The sequence below is a fragment of the Eptatretus burgeri genome, chromosome 16 (assembly GCF_056783735.1).
Source record: "Eptatretus burgeri isolate ZD-2024b chromosome 16, Ebu_testis_v1, whole genome shotgun sequence".
Taxonomy (NCBI): Eukaryota; Metazoa; Chordata; class Myxini; order Myxiniformes; family Myxinidae; genus Eptatretus; species Eptatretus burgeri.
This window is the reverse complement of record NC_140976.1, coordinates 6,143,177-6,168,958: the sequence shown is the minus strand read 5'-3', so window position 1 is coordinate 6,168,958 and position 25,782 is coordinate 6,143,177. Positions and strand designations below refer to the sequence as shown.

General features: G+C 42.1%; 1 protein-coding gene across 2 annotated transcripts; it reads left to right on the top strand.

Annotated features, from left to right (window-relative positions):
* Positions 1 to 1,678: 1,678 nt before the first annotated feature.
* On the top strand, positions 1,679 to 25,782 carry LOC147010398 (olfactory receptor class A-like protein 4). Of its 2 annotated transcripts, none has more exons than XM_085858863.1 (4): positions 1,679 to 2,741; positions 21,974 to 22,513; positions 22,888 to 23,070; positions 24,768 to 25,782. In XM_085858863.1, exons 2-4 carry the CDS (start codon positions 22,013 to 22,015, stop codon positions 25,389 to 25,391), a joined length of 1,308 nt encoding a protein of 435 aa, XP_085714989.1. In that variant the 5' UTR covers positions 1,679 to 2,741; positions 21,974 to 22,012; the 3' UTR covers positions 25,392 to 25,782. The 2 variants fall into 2 exon arrangements, with proteins under 2 accessions (XP_085714989.1, XP_085714988.1); XM_085858862.1 differs by lacking the exon at positions 1,679 to 2,741 and adding an exon at positions 21,385 to 21,739.

The following is a 25,782-nucleotide window of genomic DNA, read 5'->3' as shown; positions in this document are numbered from 1 at the left end:
GCCTGACCCAGACGTCTGTTGACCTCTGGCTCACAGCCAGCAGAGACATGAATATCACTGCAAAGGAAAGTGAATCTCTCCGTGACCTCAACATTCTTACCACAAACAGGTACACACAGGATAGCAGCATCCATGATGTCATTGAAAACCTTGATCTTATTTTGACCCAGGAAACCCAAAATCCCAGCGACTCGGAATCCTCCTTCAGCACTTCAAGGGCCCCAAAAGGATATCTGGAGTCTCCGCAAAGATGAATGCATCATCTGTGAAATCAAGGTCAGAGATCTTGACATTTCCAAATGATGCACCACAGCTGAATCTCTCCAACATCCTCCCCAGAATCCAGTCCATGCAAGTGCTGAAAAGTGTGGGGGCCAGTACACACCTCTGACAAACTCCAGTAACACCTGGAAATAAGTCAGATGGTATCACCACATCTCACAGCACTCTCAGGACCAAGTATGGTTTAGACATCAGATCGATCAGTTTTGGTGGCACCCCAGGAAGACCAAGAATCCTCCAGAGGGCATCCCGATTCACTAAATCAAATGCTTTACAGAGATCAACATAGGCTGCAAGCAGCCTATGCCAAAACTCTCATCTACATTCAGTGAGGACCCGAAGAGCAAAGATACAGTCACTCACTGACCTCTTTGGTGTAAAGCCCCACTGCTGTGGACGGTGGTGCTCAAAGAGATGGTGGCAAACCCAATCGAGAATTATCCGATCAAAGACCTTGCCCGGCACTGAGAGCAGCATCACCCCTCCGTAGTTGTTGCAGTCTTGGCGATCACCCTTCCCTTTCCAGAGAGGGACAACAAGGCCCCTCTTCCACTCAGTTGGGATGATGCCTGTGTTCCAGGCATAGCACAAAACTGCATGCAACGACACAATTACAGTATTTCCACCAGCCTTGAGAAGTTCAGCATAGATGCCACAGATCCCAGGAGCTTTACTCCATTTCAACCGGTTCACCGCAACCTGTGTTCCACAAACGAAGGTGAATCACAGTTGATTGGATGGTTAGCAATAGGGATAGTAAGACCCCTGACATTCAACCCAACAGCTGGTGGATCAGCCTGGTACTCAAAGTAGCCAGCCCAATGGGCCTTCACTTTGGACTCCTCTGTCAAGAGTTCCCCACCCTCTGCACTAACTGCACTTCACTGCGGGATGGGCTTGGAGGAACGCAATGTGCAAATTCCCCTGTAAGCAGGATGAGAATCACTTGATCACAGGTGATGCTCTATCCCCTCACAAATTCCTTGCACATCGGCCTCCCTGTCCACCCTTCGTGCACATAGTTTTATACTTCAGCTCCCTGAACAACTCAGGTCTGCCATTCAGCTTGGGACGGCGACTCTGGGCAATGGTATCCCTTGAGAGACAAAATTCGTTTTTGCCCTTTGGTGAGTTCAAAGACATCTACCGGCAACATCAAGGATGGTGATCTTGAAGGCAGAAGATGATAAATGGGGTTTCTGGGATGCCCGTTCAAATGAATGGGGGGAAAGGGAAAAACTTTCTGACTCAAGCCCCAAAAGCTCAAAATATGAGTGATTTTCTCCCCACCTATCCCCTTCCCTCCCATACAAGCAAATGTAAAGTTGAGACTATGAAAGATTGAGACTTATTGATGAAAGCACTTCTTTCCCCCAACATAATCACAGTCCTTTTATATTTTCATTTCACTCAAAGAGCGAACCAACGAATATTTGCCCATGTTCTACTTTAGGGAATAACTTAATTTTCTTATAACATTCATTTCCATCGAGTATATTCACAAAGAATAACTTGGAACTTGGTTCTTGGTATAAGTGTCTTTGTTGAGCAGAAATGAAACGATAAACTTCTCTTAATGCTCGTATTTTTCATGGTCTTTGCAAATTCAACATTATGTGTTTTTTTATGGAAGTTTTTCTCAAAATAATTCAAAACAAGCGTTTCATTTTCATGTTAAAATGAGTCAGTCTGGAGTCAGCCAAGCTGCCTCGCCCGAACCAAGCCAAAAAAATTATGAAGTCATTTCCTATGTGAGACACACCCTGAAAAACCCATTGTTTTCACATTTCATTGACATCATCATGTTGCTTATTTAAATCAACTTGTGTGCCGAGTGCATTTTATTTTGAATATGGAGCGTTCAGATTATTACTACAACCTTGCAGATCAATCGTTTTCACAAGATGACAGGTGAAATCCTCAACCCAATCCATTTTTTGTTGTTTTATACAGAATTAAATCACTATACAACGAATAATTATTGTGTTTTTCTAACAAGTTGTCCCCAATAAGAACATTGTTGATAACTTATCAAGAACACGAGGCCTTTGAATTACACGATGAGTGGCTTAAAATGAATGACTTCCTTGAAGACATTCAATCGTTCAGAAGAGAATTGAATGACATTTTTGTTGGCTGGCAAGAAATTTTCTCACGTCCTCTCACCTTGAATGAGTCGAGTCAAAGGTGGGAAATTATCCCTCTGTCTCTCTGTGTGTCTTTATGTCTTTGTCTCTCTCTCTCCCTCTGTCTTTATCTCTGCCTCCGTGTGTGTGTGCGTGCGCGCGCGTGTGTGTGTGTGTGTGTGCGTGCGTGTATGTGTGTGTGTGTGTCTCTGTCTCTGTCTTTGACTCATTATTATTATTACTATTATTTTTTCAGTTTAAACACCTGTCTGGATGAACCAAACACACAACTTAATCTTCTGGAGGAATCTGACATGACACTATCTTCTGGAGGTAAATGTTATATTTATTATTTTATTAATATCATAATATAATCATCTTTATATACCGTAATTGTTCTTCACTCTTTGTTTTGAAGAGAATATGTTGATCGAGTCTCAAAACCAAAACAAACCATCAGACTGCTGCGAAAGAAGATTTTGTTCAATGTTTTTACTTTTGTTTAATTATATATGCTTCCCTTATAATTATCTGATTTTGAATTACAAGAAAAGAATAAAGGAGATGTAAAAGGGGGGGGAGGGAGAAGGTGCACTCCCCCAACGACCCACCACCCCCCTCATCCCTCTCCCTCCCCTCCCCGTGTGTGTGGGGGGAATTGTGGGGGGTGGGATGAGGGGGGTGGTGGGTCAAAGGTGGGGGTGCACAGGGGGGTGGGGCTTGTGTGGGTGGAGCTTGTATGGGTGGAGCTTGTGTGGGTGGAGCTTGTGTGGGTGCAGAATTTTTTTTAATTAAATAAACATGTGTGTGGGAACTAATCAACTAATCACTAATTATGTGGATATGATGGATGTGGATGTGGCTTATGTGGGTGGGGTTTGCATGGATGTGGCGAATGTGGGTGGGGCTTGTGTGGATGTGGCTTGTGTGGGTGGAGTCAAAAATGGGCGGAGTTAAAAAAAGGGCGGAGTCAAAAAAAATTCAATTTATCATTGTCTTTTTTAATTCCTGTGAATAAAATGAAGCTAAAATCTCTTCCCCCTTTAGATCACATAATTTGTAAGTCCAAGGAACTGTACCGATGACATCAACAATTTTTAAAAGTTCATTTGTCCATCGCTTGGTAAAACCTTTTTCAAAATGAGATTTCCACCTGTATATTCTTACTATATCACCAACTTTGAACTTCGGCTTTCTGACATTAATCTCTTTTTCATCTTTTAATTTTGTAAATGTTTCTGATGGCTTCGTTTTCGTTGAGGTAGGAATTGTGTCGTTGTACTTATCTACAATGTCCTGAATTAAAGATAACCATTGTTGAGAACCGAGTTGAGTGAATTTTTTATTTAGTCTCTTTTAAAGTGCGATTAAAACGCTCAATAACAACCGCTTTTCCTTCATTAATGGTGCTGTATAATGTAATGTTGTTATTTTTAAGAAGATTCATAAATGTTTTATTGTCGAACTCTGTACCCTCATCAGTCCACAATTTTTTAGGTTTTCTCTTGCTTTTATTGAATATCTGTTGGAAAGCCAACATAAGAGAATTACCTGTCTTGTTTTTCAAAAGGACAACGCACGCATATCTACTCCTCAATCAATAACGGTTAAAGCATACTTGTACCCCTTATCATAATTGAGTTCAATTAAATCAGTGGACCAGATATTATCAACTTCTTTGGAATAAACCTTCCTTCTATGAAACTTTGTGATTATTGGTTTATGTAATTCATCAGCTAATTGTTCTTCAATCTTAATGACATCAGAGCCTATAAGTTTTTTGAATTTCCAAGCCCAAGTTTCAATTTAACACTGATCATCTTCTTCACGATGAACCTATCAACTTTTTCTCTCAAGGTTGGATATTGTATCAGAGACAAATTATACAACATTTCTCTATCGGTTTCGTGTTTTTCTTCCAACGTTGTGCTATTTCCACAATCAATATTGTGCCTCATGCACACTTCATCAACCCTATTCATAGGTTTGCTCCATGGTTTAGGATTGTCAGCCTCATCTAATCTTTTATTCAAGTTTGTTCCTGGACCACAGAAAGAATACCCTAGTAGATGTAATTCCCCAGGTATTCCAGTTGTAAATTTACTTCCTGATAAAAACGTTTGCATATCTCCCCCTCGTTTGTGTTTGGTGATGAATTTACTCTTTTTTTGAGCCCACACCGAACATGTACCTTTTTGTATAACCCTATTATTTTTACTTTTCACAAACGAGATATTTTTACTCTTGGTTTTCTTTTTACATTTGAGACAATAACTCATTTATTTATGTGAAAAATTCCTACAGAGTGCGAAAACCTTTTTAGTTTCCAATATGCACATTTGAATCCTAATTTTTAAAACATAAAGCATCCGTAGAAATGCCTTCACTCTCTCCTCCATTTATTTAAGAAAAAAAATGTAAAACTTAAATCAAAGTCCATTACACCAACATCATCAATAATATAATCTTTTCCTTCTTTCTCTTCTTCATCTCCACTTTCTCATTTATATGTTCTCCCTGAAACCGATGTTAATAGTCTTGATGCATATGTTTCTAATGGACTTGCCAATTCTTTGTTTTCCTCCTCGGTGCGTTGAGATTTATTAACCTCCGCTATCTTCGAAGATGGATGGAGGTTACTGTTTTCACCCCTTTCTGTTTGTTTGTTTGTTTGTGAACAGTATTACGGAAAAACTCCTCGACGGATTTCGACGAAACTTGGTGGGGGTTAGGTATGGTCCAAGGATCATGCCATTAAATTTTGGACTTGGTCCCCCCCCCCAAAAAAAAAATTGTTAGAGAAAATAATGTTGTTTTTTTTGCATTTCTACATGTTAAGTGATTTCCAACCCCCCCCCCCCCCAAAAAAAAATTGTTACCCCCCCCAAAAATAGAGAATTTTTTTTTTTTTTGCATTTCTACATGTTTTAAGTGATTCCCAACCCCCCCAAAAATTGTTATCCCGTACCAAAAAAAAAGTAATACTTTTTTGCATTTCTACATATTTTAAGTGATTTCCACCCCCCAAAAAAAAAATTGTTACCCCCTCCCAAAAAAGTTGTTAACGAATTATTTTTTTTTGCATTTCTACATGTTTTAAGTGATTTCCAACCACCCCCAAAAAAAATTGTTCAAGAAATTTTTTTTTTGCATTTCTACATGTTTTAAGTGATTTCCACCCCCCCCCCAAAAAAAAAAAATTGTTAGAGAAAAAAAATTTTTGCAACTTTTTTTTCAACAAAATTTCGATTTCTTTTTTTGCATTTCTACATGTTTTAAGTGATTTCCAGCCCCCCCCCCACCAAAAAAAAATGTTGGAGAAAAGAACTATAACTCTGTCAGCACTGTTGACATCATATTTAATGAATAAGATATAAGGTTCACTTGAGTGACCCAGCAGTATTGGCGGCGGAGGTTTTGCACTCTCCCGAGTGCTCCCCCTCTAGTTTATTTTCTGTAATACCTTTGATCTTTTTATAATCTCACTGGTTTCCATATTTTTATATTTATTTATTCTCTCTCTTTCCTCCCTCTCCCTCTCCTCCTTCTCTCTCTTCTCCCTCTCCTCCTTCTCTCTTGTCTCAGTTTCTTCAACTCCTTCCTTATCCCTTACTATCCTTGAACCACTTTCACCCCATAGAATATCATACATATATTCATCTGGATTCTGCGATACTCTTGAATCCACAATTATTTTTCTCATACTTGGAAACCAATAACATTTGTTGATGATTTCTAAAAGAGTTTTATATTTCATCACCTTTGAAATTCAGTTTTTATTTAATGTTTTTATCAAATCTCTATTTGTGGGTTTTTTAACATCAGTATAAGGTCAGTTCTTAATTGAAAAATGTCCGTGTGTATGTTCCAATTCATAAGGAATGTAAAATCGAACTTGTAGGTATCCTTGAATGCAAAAATTAGAAATTTCTTGAAGCCTTCTTGCTGTCATTTATGTATCAGAAATATATGACAGATTAATATGATGACACGTAATACCTCCCCATCTTCCCATAGTTAAATCAGTTTGTATTCCTCGACTTTTTATAATTATCCAATTTCCTTCCTTCTTTGTCATATAAACTATTGCTTCACCATCATATAATTTCCTATTCCCAAAATCGTTTATTTGTTGTTTGCTAATTGTGCTTCCATATATCTCCTGATTCTTACCAAGAGGATAATATTCTTCTTTACGAGACTGATAAAAACTGTGTAGGTCTTCTCGGTTGAATGAAAAAGACCAATTATATCCTAAATCACACATATTATACCTCCATTTCTCAATTCTCATATTACCTATTCTTCCTTCTTTATAAAATTCAATACTAAGCAGATAATTGAATTTAATAAGAAAAGGTGTATGGTTTGTTGAACCAGGTGTTGTGGTTATAAATTCTACTCCTTTAACAAAATGTGCCGTTTTTATTTAAGGATATATGTTGTGATAAATCACTTAATCTCACCAAGTCATTCGCGTCAGTCGGGCTTGCATAATTTATTAATGTATAAGCATTTTTCATATTAATATTTTTTGCTGTACTATATTTCTGTCATTCAGCCTGTGCCTTTGTGTAATAATTTGATAAATAAATATCCAGTTCTTGGGATACACCAAAGATCGAACCATCTTGACCAACATGTCATTTATATTAGATTAAAAATAACGTCATTAAAAATTTTATTTTTGTTGAGTTGAAATAACACATATAGACATAATTGACAACACTTGGAATTTAATTCTTGGACTTCAAATGTTTGATAAACACCATTCTGTAAGAATTTTATTACTTCAACAGGTGGTGGAAGATCAAAACTATCAAAATAATATTTGTCTTGACAATGAAAAATACAAACCCAATGAGAACAATTCCCATTATTTTCTTCTAAGTTCATAATAATATTCTTTGTATGTTTTGACACATTTGTTAATTCATCTCTCATACAAATAACCTCATTATGAATTTTTAATTTCTCACAATATTTGATAAGTTCTAAATTTGATGTATTCTTTCCAAATCCTTAAAACCACTCATCAATGCTCATTTATTTATTAGAAAGATATAATCAATTACCCCTATTAGTTAATTTTACACCTGCTTGTGCGATAGAAGAATGCATATCTCCAACTCACAATCTCGCTTTATCAGGTAGACTTTCAAGTTTTTCAGCAAAATCTACAATTACACCACTTCCACTAATTTGTTTCTCCAACTCTTTGTTATGTCTTTCCAATTCTTTTTGAGCCCAGAGTTGAGCCTTCCTTTCATTGGCAGTTTTCACCGCTGCTGAAATACCACCCGTCAATGCTCCAGCCACACTTAAACCAGCAAATAAAGGAATTAGAAATGGGAGAAATCCTCCACTCGTCTCTCTTATTGAATATTTTTTCAACATTGGTTTTGACATTTTAATTTTAAGTGATCCAGTATCGTTCAAGATTTTCACCTGTTCTCTTGTGAGCAAAACATCAATTCTTACTGCTTCTTTTCTCTGAATTGTATTCACGTTAATAAAACAAGGCTTTTAATTTTGAATACAAGATGATAGTTTATGAAGATTTATTTGATTAACATAGACCCCAGTTGGCACTTTGTTACTCATTTATTTATCAAAAAAGTTATGAGACTAATCATAACACCATTATCTGTATTAATCTGTAATTCTGTTTCTTCCAAAAGCAAACAATATGGATCAACTTCTTCACCCTCTTCTCTTTCAATGTATAGGGAAGTATCCACTCGATTAGACTTTATAGTTTCCTTTTGAGCACTCAGGTCAATCGCATAGATTGTATACAGACCTTTAAATGCTGTCATATCCAAAATAGGTTCTTTATTTCCATTGCTTTCACACACCTTTTGGTAAGACTTGTATGCTTCAGCATAATCATTTTTTTCCCAATTAATTTCCAATCTATCTCGTGGATAAAATGTTCCATCTCGAGAAGCGCGAAGTTGTTTCACCTTATCATTATCACTCAATGCATTATTCTTATCAGTAGCAGTATCACTCTCACTGTTTTTTAAAATAAATGATCCACAGATATCGTGGCTTTCCTTCCAGAACACCCAAATTCCACATGTAAGTGGTTTGGTTCAGTTTAATGTGTTGGCATCTTCTTTTAAGGTATGATACATTGAGTGGTTTCTTTGAGTTAAGTCTTCTATTCAACATCTCTTCTGTTTTAAGAGTAGGAGTATATTCACTAATATACCAACTAATTTCATCAATTAGAAATTTATTGTGATCAGCAAAAGCATTAGCCACACCAAAAAGCAATCTATTTTCATTATCATTCCTTTGCAGTTGAAATATAATTTTAACACCATACAGAACTTTATCATGATCACAAAATCCAAATATACCTTTAAGAGGAACTGCCACAGTAAAACTATTACCTGCTTTTGTATCATCATTATACATTCCTTTCCTTTGACTATATCCAGGGTCTGTGTTTGTTCCCATTGCCATATCAGGAATAAAACCTTCGACAGCCCCCTTTCCCATTCTTCTTACTAAATTAATATCGTGTAAATTTCATAATTTCAGATGAAGCAGAGACATAATCAACTGCTTCAACTTCTTGTGTTCCAATGTACAAACAAACACTATCAAACATTTTCCAGAAGAAATCATTGACGAGTGTAGCGTTTGTGTTATTCGCAGCCTTAGTGAATGTAAATTTACACAACAAGAAACTTTTGGCTGGATTCAAATAAGTTTGTCGATTGTTTATTTCAAAACTTTTTGTTCCATTTGTATTTCAGTCTGTTCCAGTTATAGCATTTACCTTGAAGTAGTCTTCTTTTTTAGTGGAGTTTGAGATGACAATGGTATCATCCAAATCATAGATACTATCGATTGCTTCCATACTTGTATTTATTTAGGAAAAAAGATGTTTAAACTTTTGAAACCCTGACCCAAGTATTTGAATTATTTTCTGTCATTCTTGGGGAGACAACTGAGTTTTGCCTTTCTTAATTTCTTTTATTGCTTGTAATTTATGAGATTCCTTTTGGGCATCTTTTATACTCTTTATAGCACCTGCTACATTTCCCACAGCAGAAGCAGTTGAACCAATTAGGTCTTTATGTTGAAGAATAGTTGAACCTATACCCATTAGAGTATCAATTATCCCATCTCCTTTTTTTCTAAATTGATGTCCGACACCCCTTTGTCTCTTAGGTTTGTAGTATCCTCTACCAAGATACATACCTTCACCCTTGTAGTATGGGGAAAGGAACATCCCATCCCCTGTAATTATTTTATATTTTCCCAACTCGTGTTTCCTCACAATAACCATCATATTTATTTATTGGAAAACTTCACGTAGGTGCATTCTGATGGATATAATTTCTCCATTAAAATAAATCATGCGATTATCTTGGTCGGTTATCCTAAAATTTACTCTGCATATGGTTTTTCCTGACACAGGTAGATAAACTAGATTTTTGGGTTCCATATTGAATTTATAACCAATTGGGGTTGAGTATGCGCTGAATGAAAATATTGTATTTGTTCTTATTCCATCATTATAAGCACCATTATTCCATCAGATGATTTTGTCACCGACAACCCGACCATGGAACAGGTTAGTACAGGTTTACATGGTATCTGCAGCAAGTCACAGATGTAACCTGACCTGACCTGACAAAAAATAAAGGTGATAAAGGTGTCGTACCAATAAAAGAGCTTGCTTGTAAATAAAAGAGCTTTTTCAGTGTGAATAAATGAACGTGTGAGTAAACAAAGCTGAAGTGCAAATACAGTACCTCAATTTGAATAAAAGAGCTCGCATGTGAATAAAAATCATGCAACTATCAAAAGAGTTTGTGGGTGAGCGAATTGAAGTCAGCAAATGAAGATAATATAGAATGTCAGAAGTTAAATGGGTGCACTGAGGCTTCTGCAATTGACTGCAGCTGAGACAACAAAGGGGAAAGTCAAAGAGATGCAAAACCCAAACAGATAATCAGTGGATTTCAACAACATCGTTATTTAAATGAACAATCTCTTCTCTCTTCTTTGCAAGCTTCTGAAGTGAAATACAGCAATGGAGATTTGGCTTTCTTCAAACGATGATTTGTCATGCAATGTTCATGATCTGTCGATGGTTTACCTATAAGTGGTGTCCACACCATGATCCTCGGTTTGATTCCCAATAGAAAAAAAAAAGTCTGTACATAATAGATTGTTAAAAACCTGTTTTAAATATATCCACCACCAAAGGTGGGTGGAGGTCATGTTTTCACTCCTGTTTGTTTGTTACTTACAAAATTGAAGATTCGCAAGTACTGTTTATTCGTTGGTCTGGTGTGTTGTTCTGTCTGTCTGTTTGTCTCTCTGTCTGTTTGTATGTCAATCGCTTACAGGTCACATTTTTACTCTGATCTTCACAAAATTTTAACACCTCGTACTGGGAGTGACAAGCTGGAAACCAATTGTTTTGAGGTCAACAGGTCAAGGTCACATGAATCAATTTTCATCCGATTCACTTGAGATCTGTATGTAACATACTGTATGTAAAACCGAAAAACATGGATGGATGGTCAACCCTCGTCGAAGTGAGGTCTTGGTTGACCCATGTGGGCATGTCTATTAATTACGTACTGTTTGAACATGAGTTGGACCGTGTCAGATCAGGTCAGGTATGGGAGCATGCGCCAGAGCAGCGTGTCGCTGCGTCCACTTTCCACCGGTACTCCAAAGGCCTCCATCTGGCCATCCCCATCTCCTTGAGATGCTGATCAACCTGCTGCAACCACGAGGCACGTGGTCAGCCCATTGGCCTCCTCCACTCACGAAACTTCCTCGCTGAGTGAATCTGGTGAGCAGTATCAGCATCAGAAAAACGAGCCACATGTCCATACATCCGCAGCTGATGCTCACAGACTATGCAGGTAACAAATCTCATTTGAGTCTCTCTCAGAAACCGCTCGTTGGACACAAAGTCCGACCAGCGATAGCCAAGGATTCTCCGAAGAGACCTGGTACCAAAGGAATTACGTCTCCGTCTCAGATCCTTGGTCAGAGTCCAAGTCTCCCATCCATGGAGCAAGACTGGAAGGACCAAGGACCTGAAGACTCGGACTTTCGTCCTCCCGCACAGGTACCGGCAGCGCCACACCCCATTCTCTGGTGAATCCATGACTCCCCAGGCCCAACCCAGACGTCTATTGATCTCTGACTCACAGCCAGCAGAGACATGAATATCACCACCAAGGTATGCGAATCTCTCCACGACCTCAACATGCTCACCACAAACCATGTCTGTTTATTTATTACTTATTATTGGACCATGACCATGTCTATTAATTACGGACTATTGCAACATAGATGTTAGACATGTAGACCTTTAGAGCCATAGCTCACACCTTTTAGACCATTTTGGACCTTTTAAGATCTTTTAGACCCCAGACTGCTAAAGACATTTATACCCTTTAGACCCACCCCTTAACCCTTCGACCATTTAGACCTGTAGACCAATTAAACCCTCTTTGGACACCTTAGACCCCACAGATCCCTGAGACCTGTAAGGCCCCGAAGACTGTTTTGAATTCGAACACCCTTTAAGACCCCTCAGTCCCCTAAGACCCTTAAGACTAAAACCCTTTATAACTCAAAGACCCTTTAAGACCCTTCAGACTCCTATGACCCTTTAGACCCCTGAGATGCTTTAAGACCCTCTAGCCCCCTAAGACCCTCAAGACCCCATTGACCCTTCATATCCCCAAGACCCTTTAAGACCGTGAAGTCCCCGAAAGACTTTAGAAACGAAAGGCCCTGTAAACCCTATTAGAATCCTTAGAACCCAAAGACATGACAGACCCTTTGACCTTCTGTCTGAGGGCCTTCTGCAGTAACACTTGAGGGTCAACAGCCATAATCAAAAGGCCCTCCATTGGTAAACCACCTCAGGACCAAACGAAGAGGGTGCAAAATAGAATTAATTAAATTAATTTTCTCTTTTTTTCAGGTTCTGCTCATATTGGTTATTAACATAATGCAAAGTTACATGTGGCACAGAAAAAGTCCCACGTGGCAAAGAGAAAACTGTGTCCATGGCAACAATTTCACCCCCATTATAATCAAAATGGGATGTTTTTGTGATTTTATTATTGCCAAACCCCAGGAGTTTTTCAAAATATATTGAAACTCATGCAGCTTATTGGTACGTATGTGTAGTATACGTGTATAAAATCTGGTTAAAATTAGTCAAAGGTCAAGGTCAATGCAATCCAAAACTTGTAAAACACCTCCTCGGCCAAAATTTATTTGGATTTCGCAAGTATCGTGCAATGCACAACATCTTTCGTGTTTATCTGTTTGTCTGTCTGCTGTGATCAGGATATCTCAAAAAGTGATGGACTCATTTGGTGTGTAACAAGCACAGATCGATTGGATTTTAGTGAAGATCTGGATCCGGATCCAGATACTAGATCTTTCAAAGTTATTTTTCACCAATGAGAGATGGGGCCAAAAAAAACGACACATAGCATGAAATGTCAAAAGGTTTTTGACAGGTTGTGACAAAACTTTGTGGATGAGTTGTGTAGGTGACGAGAACAAACATAGATTTTGGTTCAGGTCCGGATGCAGATCCAGCCTATGAGTGGAATCAAAAACGTAAGCTGTTCAGATTGGCAGAGGTAAATGCGCTCTTCCGAGTGCCGTTCCAGTTTTTTTTTCCCCCTTTTGTGTTGTTTTTCTTCGTTTGAATGCAGCACGAGGCTATGGGGTAACATCTTTAGTGAAGGGTGTGGCTGTGTTGCTGATGGTTAGGGCAGGAATTTTGTAATTTGTTTAGGGTGCCGGCGATAGGTTGCCTACTGTTTGAAGAGGTCACCGTGGGTTCTTTAACATCTACCACCAAATTCTGGCAGGAAATAGCATTTAACGTTCATCCAAGGGACGACACACATTGATGAATCACCCTGCCTCTGAAACACCGAGATGACAGTTTATAGCTGGGTCGGGATTCAAACTCCCAATCTAGATGGCCTAAAAGCAAGTGTGCGTACCTCTAGGCTATCGTGTCAGCCCTTATTTGGTGTTATATGCTGTTATTAGTCCCCTTCCGGTTTCAACGCAAGGGACTAGAAGTTTGTTCTCCGTCCATCTGTCTGTCTGTCTGTCCGTCCGTCTGTCCGTACCACCTGTGGTTTTTCTGACCTTTTTTCCCCATACCCTTCAACATATTCAACTGAAACTCTACATTGCTTTATTATGATAAGTTACAGAAGAAGCTCGAGTTTCAGAGCGTTTCGTCTTTTTTCACAGATACTTCAAGAATATATCACATATTATACATGGGTCAGTGTTTGACTGGCCTGACTCCACCATACTGCTTTTCACCCTTTGGCTAGACAGATGACCTGACTCCAACCCAATAAAATCATGCGCTGCCATTCCATGAAGCAGTGCAGATCGGCAGAGCTCAAGGCTTAGGCCTGGATGTTAGGCCTCAAGGCTGAGGCGTGGGTGTTAGGCCTCAAGGCTTAGGCCTGGGTGTTAGGCCTCAAGGCTTAGGCCTGGGTGTTAGGCCTCAAGGCTTAGGCCTGGGTGTTAGGCCTCAAGGCTGAGGCCTGGGTGTTAGGCCTCAAGGCTTAAGCCTGGGTGTTAGGCCTCAAGGCTGAGGCCTGGGTGTTAGGCTTCAAGGCTTAGGCCTTTTTTTTTCTTTTTTTTTTTTTTTTTTTTTTTTGTATACCTTGGTCGAGGCTCGTATGAGAGCTAACACACAACTCACAGCAAGGAGGCATGAGACAAGAGGGGTGGGAGTGGAAGGGACAAAACATTGGGGAACAGACACAGGTGAACTGTGGAAGGGAGAGGGATGGGGATGGGACGGGGAACATGGCGAGGAGAAGATGGACATTACAGGGACTTTCAGGAAGGAAAGCAGGAGAATTGAAGGAAGTGGGCTTGGGTGGATTATCGGGGGTAGAAAAGATCGAGGATTTGGATGGGGGAAGATAAGAGGTGGTGGTGAACAGCTGTTTTGAAAGCCTGGAGGGAAGAATGGGAAAGAATAGAGTGAGGAAGTTTATTCCAAAGGCGGGAAAAAGAGGAATGAAAGAGTGAAGATGAGCAGTGATTCGTGATTTTGGTAGTTTTACCAGAAGGGGTTGTTGGCGGACCTTGAGCGCCCTGTGGAAATGTGGTTGGGACAAATCGCAGAGAGAGCAGGGGGGCAAGGCTGGAGAGGAGTCGGTAGAAGACAGAAAGACCACCGACCAACCTGCGGTGATTGAGTGAGAGGCCCAAAGACTCAGCTTCATTGCGGGAGATGCCAATGATCTTAAAAGCCCTGGTTTCGACAGCGTGAAGTTGAGAAAGGTGGGAGGCAGGAGCACCAGCCCAGAGGGGAGAGCAGTACTCCATCAGGCTACGGACAAAAGCTTTGTAAGTAGTCAGGAGCTCAAGAGGGCCGAGGAAGGACTTTGCACGACGGAGGATTCCCAGTCGGCGACTGGCTTTTGAGCAAGGTTGGAAATGTGACTTTCCCAGGAAAGGTCATGGCAGATAGTGAGACCCAGAAGCTTGAAAGAAAAGACTTCTTCCAGAGGATTGTTGAGAAAGTGGATGGGGGTTTTGTAAACGGTCCTTTCGAAGAGACATAGTGAGAGTGTGAGATTTGTGTGGATTGAAAGACATGTTCCACGTGTTGGACCAGTTTGTGATTTTATCCAGATCTGCAGTGAGCGAAGAAGCTGCTGCTTGCCGGTCTGAGGGATGACAGATGGTACGGCAGAGGGTGGAGTCGTCGGCAAAGAGAAATAGAGGATTTTCCAGAGAGTCCGAGAGATCATTGATGAAAACCAGAAAAAGAACAGGGCCCAGAACGCTACCTTGAGGAACTCCAGCCTGCACAGGAAGAGGGGATGAAAGAACTCCATTTAGGGCCACACGTTGACTGCGACAGGAGAGGAAGTCTGCGAGCCATGAGTGGAGATGGCCTTGAATACCATGGGAAGAGAGTTTGGTGAGTAGGGCAGGGTGCCAGACTGTGTCAAAAGCACGTGATATGTCCAGGGATACGGCTCGGATTTCCTGTCTGGCATTGAGGACCTCCATCCATTGATGGGAGAGCAGTAGCAGCATATCCAGGGTAGAGTGACCTGGTCTGAAACCAAATTGATGATTGGAAATCAAGCCATTGGAGAAGAGGAAGGATTTCATGTCTGAAGCAATGATGGATTCCATAACCTTGCTGATGATTGGGAGAAGGCTGATTGGTCTGTAGTTACAGGGATCTGTTTTTGCACCTTTTTTATGCAGGGCAGTGATGTTAGCAGATTTCCAAGCAGATGGCAGATGACCTTGGGAAAATGAGAGGGTGAATAGAACAGAGAGAGGGTGAGCAAGAGCAGAAAGAGCAGGCTTTGAGGACACGTGGGCTGATGCCGTCTGGACCGGTTGCAGAATCTGACTCGAGGTTTGAAAGCAAGCTCTCCACCTTGTCAGGAGAAAAGGATACAGAGTCCAGGGACAGTTGGGTGCGACTGGGTAAAGTGGGTAGAGATAGTGATGGGTTTAGGACACAAGATTTAGCTGCAAACACCGAGTTTAGACATTCAGCTTTATCACGTGTGGAATCAGCAGTGCGGCCATTTGAGGTAAGGGAGGGGATGGAGGGGGAACATACACCAGAAACAGATTTGATTAAACGCCACCAGGATTTTGAGGAGGGAGAGATGTTTGAGAGTTCAGACTTGAGATGAGAAAGATGTTGTTTTCTGGCTCTCCTGAGGGGTAGATACACACTTGTTCCGAGCTTTGTGGAAAGAACTGAGATTGCCCTCAGTTGGGTTTGCTTTCCATGAGGCAAAGGCAAGTTGTTTCAGGACAACTGCCTCACCACAAGCTTCAGTAAACCAAGGGCGGGAGGAAGGGTAAGACAACTGAACACGAGAGGGGATAAATCTGTGCATGAGGGAGAGCAAGTTTCTTTGAAAGAATTCCCAGGATGAGTTGATGTTTGAAAGTAGTGATAGGAGACCAGTCTGTAAGTTTGATGGCTGCTCGGAGACCCTGCCAGTCGGCTTGAGTGAAATGCCAGACTCGACGGCGGTGAGGTGGTTCTCTGATGACAGCCAGAGAGATGTCCACTTTAACAAGGACGTGGTCAGAAGAACCAATTGGAGCGAAGGAAGAGCAGCAGATATTGTCAGGGAAATTTGTCAAAATCAGATCCAGAAGAGATGGAGTACCATTGGTTGAGATCCGGGTCGGGAAGTTGACCGATTGAGTCAGTCCCAATGAGTCACAGAAAGCTTTTGCTGATGTCCCATGGCAGGTGAGAGAGGTACCCACACCTAGCCAACTGGCGTGTTGTCACGTGAAGTCGCCACATAAGAGGAAGAGAGAGTTTGGATGAGAAGATAGAAGATGGTCCATGTTTTCGGAGAGTGAGGTGTAGATGGAGTCATCACTGTTCGGTGGACGGTACAGTACACATATAAACATGAGGTGGGAGTGGAGGGGAAGCCGAAGCCAGAGGTATTCCTGGGGGGGTGGGGGAGTGAGAGCAGTGCAGGGAGAGTGAGGAATAGAGTCTTTGATGAAGAGAGCAACACCTCCACCAGGACGAGGCTCAGGTCTGTCATACCGTAAGAGGGAGTAACCAGGGAGTGATACTTGGGAGTCAGACACGTCTTGGGAGAGGAAAGTTTCTGTTAGGCAGATGATGTCTGGTTTGTCAGTGGCAACCTGTATGGAAAGATCTGAAAGGTTTGAGCGAAGGCCCCGGATATTTGAGGTCCACACTTTTAATGAAGAGGTAGGGAGGAGGCTTTGGGTGCAGGAGGTGGAGGGGGCGGGGAGGGTAGGACAAGGGACGAGGGGGGGAGGTAAGGAGGGTTGCTGAAGGAGTGTGGGGTATTGCAGAATAGCGAGGGGAGGGGGCCGAATGAGGAGGAGAAAAGGCTCTGTGGTGCTGGGAGAGAGGGGGACAAGAGACAAGGAAGATGGCAGTTGAGGATTTGAGGAGGTGGAGTGAAGAGATGGAGGTGAGAGGGCAGTGGAGGGAGGCAGGTTGGTGGATGAGAGGGGGGCAACTTAGAGAAGGAAGAGTGAGGGGGATGAAAGGTGGGAGAAAGGTGAGGGGGAATTTTTGAAAGAGGTGAGAGGGAGGCTTGGAGGGAGAAGAGTGGGATGGTTGCTTTGAGAGTGAGAGTGAGGGGTGAGGGGGGTGAGTTGGCACTGAAGTTGGAAAAAAAGAATGGTTGATGGATGGCCTGGGTGTTGGGCCTCAAGGCTTAGGCCTGGGTGTTAGGCCTCAAGGCTGAGGCCTGGGTGTTAGGCCTCAAGGCTTAGGCCTGGGTGTTAGGCCTCAAGGCTGAGGCCTGGGTGTTAGGCTTCAAGGCTTAGGCCTGGGTGTTAGGCCTCAAGGCTTAGGCCTGGGTGTTAGGCCTCAAGGCTTAAGTGGCTGCCTCAGGACCCAAGATCGGGTGAGGAGTTCCCTTGTGATAACTCCAGATCCCGGTTCTGATAAACCCAGTAACAACGTATTGTAAGGTTACAGAGCCAACACAAAATGGGTGGCGATGTCCATGGGTCCGTTAACATTTGAGCTTTCATTCCTTTTCTCCTGCATTGCTGGATCGATTATTTTAAAACTGACCATCAGAGCCACTCATATCAATGTTTAATTAGCAGTTGATGGCTTTCCCATTAAAATATAGACAACATAACGAGCATTGTGGAGCACTCTGTTGATATCCGATGGGCCACAAGTGGAGTATTTCACGAATGATAGTGAGTAAAATGCGACACAAATACTCCACGAGTTGCCAGTCTGATATCAAGTGTGGTACACAACACCAGTTAGGGTTTACATTTATATCACAATCCCTAAAATTGGATATTTTTGGATGGAAATCAGCTTGGAACTTCAGTACAATACTTGCTCGATTGATGACGTCACAGGAGCAATTACACACTCCAAGATGGCCACTACAAGTTTTGTGTTCCACCAGAGGAAATGACCAGCATGTCCATATATATATATATATATATATATATATATATATATATATATATATATATATATATATATATATATATATATATATATATATATCTCACACACACACGCACACACACACGAGCAAATACAACCCATTGCTTCACTGACAGGAATATTAGGGGGGAGGAGGGGAAAGGGAGAGAGAGAGAGAGAGAGAGAGAGAGAGAGAGAGAGAGAGAGAGAGAGAGAGAGAGAGAGAGAGAGAGAGAGAGAGAGAGAGAGAGAGAGAGAGAGAGAGAGAGAGAGAGAGAGAGAGAGAGAGAGAGAGAGAGAGAGAGAGAGAGAGAGAGAGAGAGAGAGAGAGAGAGAGAGAGAGAGAGAGAGAGAGAGAGAGAGAGAGAGAGAGAGAGAGAGAGAGAGAGAGAGAGAGAGAGAGGGTGGGAGAGAGGGGATAGGGGTAGGAGAGAGGAGGATAGGTGTGGGAGAGAGATGGAGAGGGATAGGGGTGAGTGAGAGAGGGAGAGGGGTGGGAGAGAGAGGGATAGGGGTGAGTGAGAGAGGGAGAGGGGTGGGAGAGAGAGGGATAGGGGTGTGAGAGAGGATGGGGTTTGAGAGAGAGGGATAGGGGTGGGAGAGGGAGGGAGTGGGGTGAGGACAGGGAGGGTGTGGGGTGGGAGAGTGAGGGAGAGGGGTGGGGGAGAGTGGAATCGGGGTGGGAGAGAGGAGGATAGGGGTGGGAGAGAGGAGGATAGGGGTGGGAGAGAGGGTAGGGGGAGAGAGGTGGATAGGGTCAGAGTGACAGGGATATGGGTGGGAGTGAGGGGGATAGGGGTGGGAGAGAGGTGGTAGGGGTGGGAGAGAGGTGGTAGGGGTGGAAGAGAGAGAGAGAGGAAAGGGGTGGGATCGGGGTGAGAGGGGCAGAAGGGTGAGAGAGGGAGTGAGGAGGGAGTGAAAGGAGGGAGAGGGGGAGGGTTTTCCAGTAGATGTGATGCCCAACTGAATGTCCATCCGAGAGACGGCACACACATTGATTAATCACCCTGCCTGTGTAACACTGGGATGACAGTTTACAGCTGAGTCGGGATACGTATCCAGGTGAGACAGCTAAGAGCGAGCATGCATACTTCGCGTTTATCCTACCATGATTTGGCGATTCATTGCTTTATGAAAACTGAATTGATCCGAGCAGCAGGTCCGACTTCAAAAAACTAATAATAAAAATAATAATAAAAAAAGCTTTCATTTGGCCAATTGGCACATTCCTTGACACTCTTTCCTCTCTTCGACCTCCGGAGAGTTGTGGGGTGGAGGAGGATAGTGTCAAAGAAGGGAAGGGAAGGCAGCGTGAAGGGGGAGTGGAAGGCAGCGCCGTGGCAGAGGGGAGTAAGCACGGTGGGAGGGGGGAGGATGCGTGGCAGGCGGAGGATGCAGCGATGCGGGGGGTGGGGGGGGTAGTGAATGGGTAGGCGGCATGAGGGGAGGGGAAGGAATGGGAAGGCACTGTGATAGGAGGGGAAGCAAGGCGACGTGAGCTGGAGGCGTACCGCCATTTAGGTAAGGCTTGTTTTTTTTGTGAGGAGCACCCTCTAAATTATCTTCAAAAGGGGTGTTTTAATTAACCCAAACACCCAATTTTTGCTCATACAATTCTTTGGAGTTTTCTTAGTATGCATGCAAAGTTTCAGGCTGCTTGGTTTTATAGTTTTGGAGTTATGGAGGAGACACACACACACACACACACACACGCACACGCACACACATTTTGCCTTTTATTAATATATATATATATATATATATATATATATATATATATATATATACATATATATATATATATATATATACATATATATATATATATATATATATATATATATATATATATATATTTGTAAACATAAATTTCTATGAACCCATTCATTCATCTATCTTTTTGTCTCTTCCTCTTCCTTTTCACAAAGCTTATTCCCCAAAACCTTTTCACTCCTGCACGATTAGTTTATCCAGCCTCCTCTTGTACCCACAGATTCATTTTCTTCGTACTTTCAACCCAAAACATGTTTACCACCCCACCCATGAGGTCTGTCACCGGATATCCAGTTTTGGAATCCTGAGACGTCCATTTTGTTGAGGTTGTGTGCATACGACAATAAGTTCCCCTTCATGTCCATTGTTATATTTCAGGTCAATAAAATACCCTCACGGCTCATTTTACCAAGTAACTATATTAATTTACATGATTTACATGACACATGAGTGAGAAATTTACACGATTGACATGACATGTGAGTGAGAAATTTTCGTGATTTACATGGCATGTGAGTGAGAAATTTACGTGATTTACATGGCATGTGAGTGAGATATTTACATGATTTACATGGCATGTGAGTGAGAAATTTTCGTGATTTACATGGCATGTGAGTGAGAAATTTACGTGATTTACATGGCATGTGAGTGAGAAATTTACGTGATTTACATGGCATGTGAGTGAGATATTTACATGATTTACATGGCATGTGAGTGAGAAATTTACGTGATTTACATGGCATGTGAGTGAGAAATTTACATGCTTTATGTGACACATGAATGAGAAATTTACATGATTTACATGACATGCGACTGAGAAATTTACATGATTTACATGACGTGTGAGTGAGAAATTTACATGATTTAAATGACATGTGAGTGAGAAATTTACATGATTTACATGACACGCGAGGGAGAAATTTACATAGTTTACATGACACATGAGCAAGAAATTTACATGACACATGAGTGAGAAATTTACATGATTTACAGTACATGACACATGGGAAAGAAATTTACAGGATTTATATGATAGAAAAACATCAGTTATTCGATTCTGGTAAATGTCATCCACTGCCAGAGGAATGAACCGACGACGAGATGAATGAGATATTGGGAATGAAAACATTTTGCTTTATTCATTCAACTTAAGAATATTGGATGAAAATAAAAAATATTTAAATGACCGTTTATAATTAAAAGTCTTCATCTCATATTAATATTAATTATTTTAATGGTAAATTATCTTTTTTATGTTTATTTTTTATGATTAAGCAGCTCTGATTTAGTTCTCCATTGTCCCCATTGTCTCCATTGTCTCCATTGTCCCCATTGTCTCCATTGTCTCCATTGTCTCCATTGTCTCCATTGTCACCATTGTCACCATTGCTATTCTTTGACCCACAATGCTAATCCTTCATTTGCTTGTGAGCATCATCAAGTGTAGTTTACCATCCATTAGAGGAACCCATTGATTAATCACACTATCTGTGAAACACCAAGATGGCAGTTTTTCTCTCGGTCGAGATTGGAAGTCAGGCTCGACAGCTCATAGGTGAGTATGCGTACCTCGAGGCTCTCCTGCCAGCCGACTGTAGAGCTATGACAAAGCAATACATCTATATTTTATAATAACTCGAATGAATAATATAAAAGGATCATTGTGGTTTAACAACTGATTGTACCTATACATCAATTTCACTTTCATCATATAATCAACTCTTCCTTTTGAAAGCAACAATTATATAAATAATTTTACAATTGGCTATAAATGTAATATTTTCACCAGTGTGAGGACAGACCACCACTGCACGGTCACTGCGCGGTCATGCCTAAGGCTGAACACCCGGTCCAGGTGTTCCTGTACGCCATTCTCGTCATCGGTGGTATTCTCGGAAACCTGGGACTGTTGTTTGCTGGCTTGTCTGAAAGCCTCAGAATGCACAAACCGAACGATCAACCTCAGCTGGCTTTCGCGTCATCGCCAACGATGCTTCTGATCATGCACCTGGCGTTGGTAAATCTGGTACTCTCACTTTTCCGCAACATCCCCCTCCTTCTCTTGGATGCCGGTGTCTCTTCCTCCGTGCCTGGTCACAGCTGTAAGGTCTTCATGACCCTGTGGGTCATGTTGAGGTCGGCAAACGTTTGGGGGACTCTGTTCTTGAGTCTCCACCAGACCCTGACCATCGGGCGAGGTTCAACTCGTGGTCAGAAGATCTCATTATCGATGGCACGGACCATCATCTCCTCCTTCTGGGGAATCAACTTCCTCACCTCGTTACCTGCTGGGATGTATTCTTCAGCCGGAAAGGAAAATGAAGTTGAGGTGAGTTTGCTCGTTCATCTCTGTGATGTGTTTGTGATTGTGTTCTTCATCGTCATTATTATTTAATTACGATTGTCGGTTCACTCCTCCTTGCACCTCCTTTATAATTGTATCATCATTGGGTGTCTCTCTTTCTGTGGCTGAGAATTACGTCAACACCGGATCAAAGAACTTGCTTTTGACAACAACGTTTTCCTGCATGGTCAACTCTTCTTCGGTGTGTGTGTGTGTGTGTGTGTGTGTGTGTGTGTGTGTGTGTGTGTGTGTGTGTGTGTGTGTGTGTGTGTGTGTGTGTGTGTTTACCTCTACGTTGGTGCAGGTGTAACTCTTCCTCAATGCGGGTTCCTAATCATGACATTGTTTGTGTGCATCAGGAAATGATGTTGGTGGGAAGCACAACGCGTCCTCTCCTGGGTTGCGTCTGGCAATTTCCTCACCCTTTAGGTAGTCTGGCCTACGCCATGATAACCATGGTGGCCCACGAGATATTTCCAATCATTATGATGATGGGCACTAACTCAAGAAGTCTTTACCTCCTTCGGCGGCAGCATTCGCAGGTGTGTGACCTCAGCCATTTTGTCTGCAATTGGCATTGTTTGTTGTTCATACGGTAATTAATTTACTGCTTTGTCAACATCATTGTTATTATGATTGTTATTTTCATTATTGTTATTATTATTACTATTATTATTATTAATTTGGCATTTCGCGTCATCGCCGACAATGCTTCTGATCATGCACCTGGCGTTGGTAAACCTGGTACTCTCGCTTTTCCGCAACATCCCTCTCCTTCTCTTGGGTGCCGGTGTCTCTTGAGTGCCGATGCGTGGCCGTACGTGCAAAAAAATAGAAATAAAAAATAAATAGAAGAAGAATTGTGACGTCAATTGTGACGTCATAGAACCGTGTCCTGTCATTGGTTGGTAAATAAATGGCCATAACTTGGGAACCACTTGTCCGATTAATATCAAACCTTGAAAAGGCACATACTCAGGTCCCCAGCAATATACCTGGCAAGTTTCAATTAGATCGGACCAGTGGTTGTCGAGAAACAGCGGTTACAGACAGACAGACAGACAGACACACAGAGATTGCTGGAATTATAGATTACTAGTGCGGGCCCGTAGGAGCGGGCCCGTAGGTTGTGAAGAATTGTGACGCCCCTTTCTCTTGCCCCCCCTTTCACCCTCCTCTCTCGCCCCCCTCTCTCGCCCCCCTCTCTCGCCCCCCTCTCTCGCCCCCCTCTCTCGCCCCTTCTCTCTCGCCCTCTCTTGAATTGTCACGCCCCTCTCTCTCGCCCCTCCTCTCTCCTCCTCTCTTGAATTGTGACGCCCCTCTCTCTCGCCTATCTATAATTATAGATAATCTATATAACTCTCCTTCCCTCTCTCCCCCCTCTCGCCCCCTCTCTCGCACCTCCTCTCTCCCCCTCTCTTGAATTGTGACGCCCCCTCTCTCTCCCCCTCTCTCCCCCTCTCTCCCCTCTCTCCCCCTCCCTCCCCCCTATAAAACACACAGACATTAATATAAAACCTTGAAAAGGCACATCCGCAGGTCCCCAGCAATATTCCTGGCAAGTTTCAATCAGATCGGACCGTCAATCTTGCAAAAAAAAAAAAAAAAAACAACAACATTAATTGTGACGTCATTCGTGATGTCATAGCACTGTGTCTTGTCATTAGTCGACAGATAAATGGCCGTAACTTGAGAACCGCTCATCCGATTGACATCAAACCTCGAAAAGGCACATCTGCAGGGCCCGGCAATATTCCTGGCAAGTTTCAATCAGATCGGACCGGCGGTCGTCGAGAAAGGGCGGTCGCGGACAAACAAACAGACGGACAGACAGACAGACACACACATACACACAGATTGCTGGAATTATAGATAGATTACTTTATTTTCATTCTAACATAATCGTTCTATTCTGTGATAACTTTAAAACTCCTTAGTCATGATAAACTGCCTTGGAGGGGTTTTCACTCCCTGAGGAGAGCAGATCACTTTGATGACGTCACAGAATCTGTCACGAGATGAGACGGGATATGAATTTACAATATAGAAAGCAAATGGATAGATTTACTTCTTGTGATTAATTAAGTGATGGTCAAAAAATATACATGAGGTGTGGATCTGATACAACCGTGATGAGACAAATGGTGTCTTCCTTTTCTTCCTGTGTCTGAGTTTCTGATAACTGGTTGATAAAATAAATAATTTTGTCACAATGCACGTTGCCATGGTTATGTTGCAGACATCATTGTCTCGGTCACTTCAGCTACGTGCTTCCCGTCTCGTTCTTCTCCTGTGCACCCTCTTCTTGATCTGCTGGCTCTCTCACGTCGCTGCCGTAAACTTCTACAACTTCACCGGCACTGGACAACCGAGAACGATGCCCAGAAGAGGGAACGCAACCGGTGTTTCGATAGAGCTACCCACTCGCACTGCGGTCACCATTCTGATGGGAGGGGCTCAAAATGATCAGCGAGGCGGCCGAAGCATTGCAGGGAGCATGACGGTCACAACGGTGGAGTACGACAAGTTTGATTTCTCGCCCAATTCAACAATGGCCAATGCTCTCCTCGTAATAGCTCGTTTCTCTGCTTCGATATTCCTCCTGGGTTGTCCAATAGTCTTGTTTGCTGGGAATCGAGAGCTCAGGGCTGCGGCCACATCTTTTATGGCATTCTGCTGCCTCAAGTGCATTGGTCGCTGGAATACGGTTGGCGACGGAATGGCACCACGAGCTGATGCAGAAATCCCTTCTGGAGATGTGAAGCCTCTCGGTAATTCATCAGGAAGTAATACTCACGAGTATCGTGCAAACGTCCCGCAAACCCATGGTGGAGGTTCTTCCCTTTCGGTTGTGTCTGCTTAGACCAGCGATCTTCATATGCTCTAGATGTCCTCACACGTGTTTATGAAAATAAATAACACACCGATCACTGGTTTGGTAGATGATATCGATAAGATTTGTTGATATAATTAGCCCTGGATTGTTTTGTGGTGCAAAATTCTGCTCTTCCATTACGGAGTCTACCATGCATTGTTCATGACGTCACAATTTGTGACCGTTTTACCGTTATAAACTTGTCACGTGTTCACAGTCCAATCGTATAATCAACGATCGTGTAGAGATCTTTAATATGGCTGCAATGGAGTCGGTGAAGTTTCATTTTTTTTTGTCCGTGAGTGTCTCCTCCACTTTAGGAAGTTCTGGAAATGTTTTCACTTTCTCGCTTTCTCTTATAAATGGCAGAACAAAATAA

Bases quoted from the DNA above. Each gene is read 5' to 3' on its own strand.
- LOC147010398 (XM_085858863.1), top strand. From the start codon at position 22,013: ATGCCTAAGGCTGAACACCCGGTCCAGGTGTTCCTGTACGCCATTCTC. The intron at 22,514-22,887 runs GTGAGTTTGCTC...TGTGTGCATCAG, and splicing joins GAAAGGAAAATGAAGTTGAG to GAAATGATGTTGGTGGGAAG. The intron at 23,071-24,767 runs GTGTGTGACCTC...GTTATGTTGCAG, and splicing joins TTCGGCGGCAGCATTCGCAG to ACATCATTGTCTCGGTCACT.